Source organism: Manihot esculenta, chromosome 8, assembly GCF_001659605.2.
Source record: "Manihot esculenta cultivar AM560-2 chromosome 8, M.esculenta_v8, whole genome shotgun sequence".
Classification (NCBI taxonomy): Eukaryota; Viridiplantae; Streptophyta; class Magnoliopsida; order Malpighiales; family Euphorbiaceae; genus Manihot; species Manihot esculenta.
Genome location: NC_035168.2, coordinates 20,697,293 through 20,706,212, shown reverse-complemented (window position 1 = coordinate 20,706,212; position 8,920 = coordinate 20,697,293). Strand labels below are relative to the sequence as shown.

General features: G+C 43.8%; 1 protein-coding gene across 1 annotated transcript; it reads right to left on the bottom strand.

The window, feature by feature from the left end:
- Nucleotides 1-512: 512 nt before the first annotated feature.
- On the bottom strand, nt 513-1,692 carry LOC110607969 (RING-H2 finger protein ATL33). The gene has a single exon (XM_021747150.2). The coding sequence runs from the start codon at nt 1,404-1,406 to the stop codon at nt 855-857; it is 552 nt and encodes a 183-aa protein (XP_021602842.1). The 5' UTR covers nt 1,407-1,692; the 3' UTR covers nt 513-854.
- Between the last annotated feature and the right edge of the window lie 7,228 nt (nt 1,693-8,920).

Genomic DNA, 8,920 nt, shown 5'->3' with positions numbered 1-8,920 from the left:
CTTTCATGTTAGTCTTTCCCCCCGGTCATAATTGACTGCTAATTTTACGGTGCCAGAAACTTCCAAATAAACCATCAAATAACTACTTTTTAAGTTCTAAAGTTTGAAAGAGTTGCGTAAATGTTTTCATTCCCATATTTATTAATTTAAAATTAATTTAAATTCAATATAATTTAAAAATTAAGAAATTAAACTTTCAAATTTTTAAATTAATTTTTCTAATTTTTTAATAATCGATTTTTATGTTATTATAAATTGAAAAAAAATTAGAATAATTAAAAAATAAAGATTGACAAAAAAATTATAGATAGAAAAGAATAATTAATAGATATTACTAAGAAAACATATTTTTAGTACAAAAGTATATGAAATTTGCTTTTGTGATTCTTTGCATATCCCAAAAGTTCAATTTGATGCAAATCCTGGTCAATTGGTGAAAATTTTTCAAATTTGGCTATGGAATTAATGATGATGAAAAGAATTAGCTGCTAATGGAATCATAAACAAGGGGATTAAGGCTTCAATGGTACTAATATTTTTACCATTTCCATTAATGATGGAGATCTACAGAAGTCTTTAGCTATCAAATATTCTATCAACCACATGTTCCATTTTCTTCAAACATGGAGTCATTTAGGAAAATTCTTCTGAAATTCTTCTAATCTAGCTTACAATTCACAGCCATTGGATTGCTGAAACTTATTCAAGCAAAGAATTATGCATTTCTCAACAAGATTGATTTTCTTTCTTTTGCTGGGGCAAAAAAACAAACAGAAAGTGAACAAGAACTAGGAAATTTAAAGATCCATCGAGAAAGCTAAAGCTAAACCAAGAAGCTAGCTAGATTTTTGTAATCAAACCAAAGAGGTAGCATCCGGCAAACCTTGGTGGAGATCATTGGCTCGAGAGGAGGAGGACACCGCCGTCGCCGTCGACGTCGACGTCCCATTATTAGATCGCTTGACAGGAACAGAAGCTCTACAAACAGGGCAATTAGAATGAGAATTAAGCCACATATTGATACAAGAAGCATGAAAGCTATGCTTGCACACACTCAATTGCTTCACTTCTTCCCCATCAGCGAAAACAGACAAGCACACTGGACACTCGCTTCCAATATCCTTCACATGGGTTTCCTTCAGATACTTAACATCAGAAACCAATTCCTTATTCTCAGGTGGGTTCTCGTCGATGGGGGGAAATTCCCCAGAATTGCTCCAGCGCCGCCTTCTGAAAAGGGTAGGAGGGCACCTGATTGAGAAAAAGAAGGTGTAGATCAAGGCAGGGATGGCAATAACAGCGATGAGACCAAGAATGAACTCAAGAGGAGACAAATCTACGCTTCTGGGAGGTGCAGGGAATGGTGGAGGTTCAGGGGAAATGAAAATGGAAGGTGAGTGCTCCATGAAAGTGAAGGAAAAGTAGTTGTTTCTGTTTTTTTTTTTTTCTATTTTTTTTAATGGAAGCTCAGATGGAGAGATTCTGGGATGGTGGCGGTGGGTGAGGTGGCGGGGGGCGGAGGAATTGTTTTTGGAAGTTCAATAATTGAAGTGAAGATGCAGTGGGTAGAGGACAAAAATGGCAGAGCATGATGGTGATACGTGTGTAAGTAGCTTCAAAATGAGTTTCGGAAGAAGATAAAACAATAGCTAATGACCATAGCTGTGGTGTTCTCAGCCTCTCCAGTCGGTTGGATTTGCTTATCTTTCTTTTTTTCTACCCCAAATTACCAAGGAATAAATTATTTTTAATGTATATTTATACTTTGTCAAGAAATTCAATACCTAATAAATTATGACGATTAATAAACATAAAAAATCGTTAATAATATTATTAATAAATATAAAAAAAAATTCACGTAGTATAATATAGAATAAGTGTAATTCTTATTTGAATTGAATTGACTGTAAATTTAAAATATAAATAAGTGGCTATTATATTTAAGATCCAATAAAAGATAAGAATCGATTGTAAATTTAAAATATAAATAAGTGGCTATTATATTTAAGATCCAATAAAAGGTGAGCGTGTACTGTATTTTGTTAAGTTTGATTTGTACGTGTAATTACTATTCTGCACTCATATCCTTCTATCATAGTCACGCTGATCATATGTACGAAAGTATTGCATCCTCTTCTATTATCAAACAGCCTGTAATACCCGGCTAGACTCCGGTATCGAAATTCCTACCGTCTGGTGGAATCTCGGATGTCGGAAACCTCTAGAAGGGTAAAACCATGTTTTATGAAATGTTTTTAATGTATTTTATGTTTTTAAGCAAAAAGGAAATGTAGTTCTGAATGAAAAAGACCAAAGGAGGCTTTGCCAGGTTCGGCCGCCGAAAGTGAGGTTGGGCCGCCGAACATGGTGGGGTTTTGGGAGCGCTTTAGGCCTCCGAAAGCCTTGTTTGAAAGACTCAAGGTTTGGCCGCCGAACCTCATGTTCGGCCGCCGAACATGCATGAGGTGTGGGGGCACGTTAGGCCGCCGAAAGGTGGCAGAACCAGCCCTATAAGAGACCCCGTGACCGAAACAGGCGAGGTTTTCTCTCCCATTTCGGCCGACGGTAAGTTTTAGCCCTCCTATGGTCATTTTAAGTGTTTTCCCTCAAATCCTTTAGATCTTAACAAGTTATATCTTGTTTTTGAAGAGTTTTAAAGTTTAAGCAAGTTTTGGAGCTTTGAGGTTCAAGAACTCGAATCTCCCCATCTTCGAGCTAGGATCGTTTCTCTCTCGATCTTCAAGAGGTAAGAGCCGATCTCTAGTTCTATATGTGTTTTAAGTAAGTTTTATGCAAGTTTTTGGGGTAGAAATGCATGAGTAGGCTTGATGGGTTTTTATGAAAAATCCATGGTTTTAATGTGTGTTTATGTGCAATGTGGCTTGCTTGTGTGTTGTAGTTGGGGTTTAAGCTTGTTGGAGACCCCTAGGAGCTTGTATGCTTGAGTATGCTTGTTGTAGAATAGGTTTATGCATGATTGGTTGTGTAAGGGGTTGTTTTGGGCATGAAGAACCAAGTTTCTGCCCTTTGGCAGAAACCAGGTTCGGCAGCCGAAGGTACTTTCGGCCGCCGAACCAGCTTGGGAGGCAGCTTTAGGCTGCCGAAGCTTGCCCCCGAAAGTTTGAGTTTCGGCTCTGTCCGAGACTTTCGGCCGCCGAAGGTGCCGCCGAACATGCATGAGTTTCGTCTCTGTCTGGGAGTTTCGGCCGCCGAAGGTGCCGCCGAACCTGCCTGACTTTCGGCTCTGGAGGGACTTTCGGCCGCCGAAGGTGCCGCCGAAAGTGCCCTTCCCAGCCTTTTCTTGCATGTTTTCTAGGGATGTTTTGAGGTGTTTTTAGGAGGTTTTTGGGGGTATGTTTAGAGTTATGTTCTTGTTGTTTGGTGCCTCATTCGAGTCCACCTGTGTAGGTTCGGACCCGAGGACCCGAGACCCCCGGTTGTGAGATAGTCTTTCAGAGTCCGTCGTTAAAGCTTCGGTCACCAGGTGAGTGGGATTATTCCCTAAGTTTTTAAGTAATGAATAAATGAACAAATGAATGAATCTGATAGCATACTCATGCATCATAAATGCCATGCGATGTTTCAGGATGTTTGCATTAGAAATTCACGAATATGTTGCATTGCATAATTTGATGTTGATGTGGATGGTTGTTGGATGATCCATAGTCCTCTGATGTTATGTTATGATGATATGTTATGGACGACCAGCGAGGCCCATTCTACGCCCCTGGTACTATGTAAGAGAAAGTCCAGTGAGGCCCGTTCTACGCCCCTGGCACTTGGAATGTTATGTTATGTTATGTAAGAGAAAGTCCAGTGAGGCCCATTCTACGCCCCTGGAATTTGGAGATGTTGAGGACTAATGGTGACAATACCATCCTTTATGTGATTAAATGTGATGTGTTGCATTTCATGAAAGCATGTAAAGTAAAAGTTTTGTTATTTAATGTTCTTAATAAAATGAATAATAATATACCTAAAAAGTGTGGAATTAAAGCAAATGCTAATAATAAAATGGAGAATAAAATACCTAAAAATGGAGGAATTAATATCATGTTTTTACTTTTTGCTCACTGGGCTTTTTAGCTCACCCCTCTCCCCTAACCCCAGTCTTGCAGGTGCAGAGTAGATAGAGGAGTCAGCAAGAGTAAGAGAAGTCTCTGTAATAGCATAGAAGTGGACATGGATTAGTTGTAATGTAAAAGTATGTTATGTAATGTAATGTAAGTTTTTAGTGTGCTTGACTAGAGTCTGTTGTAATCCCTTAAATACATGAGATAAATGTTTTATGATGTTTATGTAACCCAAGCCTGCTATATGTTATGTACCCCATTGGAGTATTTGTTGAGAACTCCAATGAGGGGTTTATGTTGTGTTTATGCATGCTCAGGCTAGGCTGGGTAAAGAAATGTGTAAATGAAAGAAAAGTTTAAATTTTTATGTATGTTTTGGTTCATGTATGGGATTGAACAGGTTCACAGGATGTATGTTTGGCTTGCTACGGGTTCCGGCGGCCTTAAGCCGACCTGGATCCTAGCGCCGGTAGCGGTCCGGTTTCCGGGTCGTTACAGAATGGTATCAGAGCCCTAGGTTCATATGGTCGGACCTAGAGTGTCGGGCTCATAGATGTGATAGAAAGGTCAAGCACAATAGGAAATCATGTCCACTAGGATAGGATGTAGAGTCCTGTCTTGCATGAAAGTATGTATGCCATGAGATATGCTATGAATATGATGTGTATATGATGTGGGTTCATGTGTTTCCACATGAACCATTTGATGCTAATGTTTTGTTGTCTGTGCTGTTTTTCAGTAAACAGAATGCGAGGAACTCGTCGATCAGCTAGATTGACTAGAGTACCACCGGAGGATGAGGGCACGAGCGCCCGTCCTCCAGCATTGCCAAGGGCAATGTCAAGCAGGTCCAACAGGGACAGAACAGTGAGGGACCCTAGAAGGTCCTTGGATCTGGGTAGAAGCAGATCAGTAAGGGGTACAGTTCAGGAAAGAATGGCAGTTGATGGAGAAGAAGAGATGGATGTGGAGCAGAGGAGGGATGGTAACCTTGGTGTAAACATGCCAGAAGAGGGCATGGGTGAGTCACAGGGAGGCACTCAGGCCTCGGGGTTTGTTCCACCACCCCAGTACCCACCTTTTTCACCATACCCCGGGTATTCGATGGGAAGTACATCGGATTACCCCAGTTTTAATCCTTACCCTTCTCACATGCCATATCCACCTTTCTACCCACAGTATCCACAGTACCCTATGTACCCACCTCCATCCTTCCATCCAGGCACAGCAAACCCTATCCCAGGGGATGTCGCACCACCACCACCAGCAGAACCCACAGTTCCAGAAACCCAAAGACCTCAACCTACCTCATCTGGAGGGAGCAAGGCCAAGATGACTGACTATATGAAGTTGGGTGCTCCCCAGTTTGATACCGGTGATGATCCGTTTGTGTACCTGGAGAAGGTCAAAACAATTACAGATGAGATAGGTGCTGATGACAGCAGAGCCATTCAGATGGCTGGTTTCACCCTGAAATGCAAAAAGGCCCGTGAGTGGTTCAAGGGCTATGTGAAACCAAGGGTGGACAATCTTTCATGGGAGGAGTTTGCGAATGAGTTCGCAGGATGGGCGTTCCCTGACAGTTCCAGGGAGCTGAAGATGATTGAGTTTGAACAGCTGAAGCAGACAGACGAAATGGGTGTCGATGAGTACACCGATAGATTCTTAGAGTTGTTGCCGTTTGCTGGGCAACATCTGGACACAGATCCGAAGAAGTCAAGGAGGTATATCATGAGGCTCCATTCCAGGTATTCCTCCTTGGTTCAGTCAGCTGATAGAGAAAGTTTCCATGCCATTGTAGACATGGCCAGGAGAATGGAGGCTAGTGCAATCATCGAGGGGACAGTTAAACAGTCAGTGACACAACCTTCTGGTTCCAAGACCCCAGGTGGGGGAAGGATTGACCCTTCATCCTTGAGTTCAGCTAGTAAGAAGTGGGGCAGTACCACTAAGAAACCAAAGAAGAATAAGTTCTGGAGCAAGATCAAGTCAGGTCTGGGACTAGGAAGTGGCTCAAGCTCTGGTGCTGATAATGCAGTGTGTGCAAGGTGTGGTAAGCTACACAGAGGGGTATGCCGTTTTGGGACAACAGCCTGCTACAGGTGTGGGCAGGAGGGACACATGTCCATGGAGTGTCCTAGAGCAGTTCCTATGGCGCGGCCCCAGCAGACTACTTCAGGTAGTGTGGCACAGCCAGCAGCTTCAGCCGCGACACAGGCCAGTGGCAGAGGTCGAGGGAGAGGGTCAGCCTCTTCTTCATCAGCTTACAGAGGGGAAGGTCCGTCAGCTCCAGCACGGATCTTCACTATGACACAGCAGGAGGCAAACGCATCCAACACCGTGGTGTCAGGTAATATCATCATTGGTTGTTCAGATGCTTATGCCTTAATGGACCCGGGTGCATCCCATTCTTTTGTTTCTCCGAGAGCGGTCGAGAGGTTGGGTTTGATGGTCTCTGGGTTAGAGTGTCCCCTATGGGTCAGTGGACCCAAGTGTGACCCGTCAGTGGCAGAGTCAGTCTGCCAGTACAGTCCAGTTTTCATAGAGGGAAGATGCCTATCCGCCGACCTAGTGGTTCTAGACTTGACAGATTTTGACGTCATTCTAGGGATGGATTGGCTATCTACCCATGGTGCTACCTTGGATTGCAGAGACAAGGTAGTTAAGTTCAGATGTCAGGATGGGTCAGAGGTTGTCTTTAAAGGAGACAGGGGGAGTACACCTAGAGGTTTGATATCAGCCCTACAGGCTCGTAGGCTGCTCAGGAGGGGTTGTCGGGGTTATCTAGCTCATGTGAGAGAGCTAGACAGAGATGTCAGAGAGCCCGCCTCAGTGCCTGTGGTTAGAGAGTTCTTAGATGTCTTCCCAGACGAACTGCCAGGTTTACCGCCTCCGAGGGAGATAGAGTTCGAGATAGAATTGATGCCAGGAACCAGACCGATCTCTATCCCTCCCTACAGGATGGCGCCAGCAGAGCTGAAGAAGCTTAAAGAACAGTTGCAAGAGCTGGTAGATAAGGGTTTCATCCGACCGAGTACCTCACCCTGGGGTGCTCCAGTGTTGTTCGTGAAAAAGAAGGATGGATCCCTTAGACTTTGTATCGACTACAGACAGTTGAACAAGGTCACTACCAAGAACAAGTACCCATTGCCTAGGATCGATGATCTATTCGACCAGCTAGCAGGAGCAGGTTGTTTCTCCAAAATAGATCTGAGATCTGGGTACCATCAGCTGAGGATCAGAGATGAGGATGTGCCGAAGACAGCTTTCAGGACCAGATATGGGCACTATGAGTTCCTAGTAATGCCGTTCGGGTTAACAAACGCCCCTGCAGCATTCATGGATCTCATGAACAGAGTATTTAGCCAATACCTGGATCACTTCGTTATTGTCTTCATAGATGATATCTTAGTGTATTCCAGGAATGCAGAAGAGCATGCCCATCATCTGCGGTTGGTCTTGTAGACTTTGAGGGAACATGGCTTGTATGCCAAGTTCTCTAAATGTGAGTTCTGGCTGAGGAGCATTTCGTTCTTGGGGCATGTAGTGTCAGAGAATGGTATTGAGGTGGACCCCAAGAAGACAGAAACTGTGGCTAACTGGCCTAGACCCACTTCAGTGACAGAGATTAGAAGTTTCTTGGGTTTGGCTGGTTACTACAGGAGGTTCGTTCAGGACTTCTCAAAGATAGCAGCTCCTCTGACCAGGTTAACCAGGAAGAATCAGAAATTTCTGTGGACCGACCAGTGCGAAGAGAGTTTTGAAGAGCTTAAGAAGAGGTTGACTTCAGCACCAGTTCTAGCTCTGCCATCTAGTGATGAGGACTTTACAGTCTTTTGTGATGCATCCCGTGTGGGACTGGGTTGTGTACTGATGCAGAATGAGAGGGTGATTGCTTATGCTTCTAGGCAGCTGAAGAAGCATGAGTTGAATTACCCCACACATGACCTTGAGATGGCAGCAGTAATCTTTGCACTCAAGATGTGGAGGCACTACCTCTATGGGGTAAAATGTGAGATCTTTACAGATCATAAGAGCCTGAAGCACATCCTGAGTCAAAGAGATTTGAATTTGAGACAGAGAAGATGGGTAGAACTGCTCAGTGACTACGATTGCAAAATCCAGTATCATCCGGGTAAGGCTAATGTAGTAGCCGATGCCTTAAGCCGGAAATCACTCGGCAGTCTATCCCACATCACGGCAGAACGAAGACCAGTAGTAAAGGAGTTCTACAAGCTCATCGAAGAAGGGCTACAGTTAGAGTTGTCGGGTACAGGTGCCTTGTTGGCTCAGATGAAAGTGACACCCGTGTTCCTTGAGCAAGTTGCTCAGAAACAGCATGAGGACCCCGAGTTAGTGAAGATTGCCAGGACTGTTCAGTCAGGCAATGATAGTGAGTTCAGATTCGACAGTAAGGGGATTCTCCGCTATGGGAGTCGATTATGTGTACCAGACGACATAGGGCTAAAAGGAGACATTATGAGAGAGGCTCATAATGCAAGATATAGCATTCACCCCGGAGCCACCAAGATGTATCAAGATTTGAAGAAAGTTTATTGGTGGCCAGCAATGAAGAAAGAAGTGGCACAGTTCGTGTCAGCCTGCGAAGTGTGTCAGAGGGTGAAGCTGGAACATCAGAAGCCAGCCGGAATGCTTAACCCGCTACCTATTCCAGAATGGAAATGGGAAAATATAGCTATGGACTTCGTAGTAGGGTTACCGGCGGCGTCCAACAGAGTGGACTCCATATGGGTGATTGTGGACAGACTCACCAAATCTGCTCACTTCATTCCTGTCAGGAGTGGCTATTCTGTGGACAAGTTGGCGCAGGTGTATGTGGACGAGAT

Bases quoted from the DNA above. Each gene is read 5' to 3' on its own strand.
- LOC110607969 (XM_021747150.2), bottom strand. From the start codon at position 1,406: ATGGAGCACTCACCTTCCATTTTCATTTCCCCTGAACCTCCACCATTC.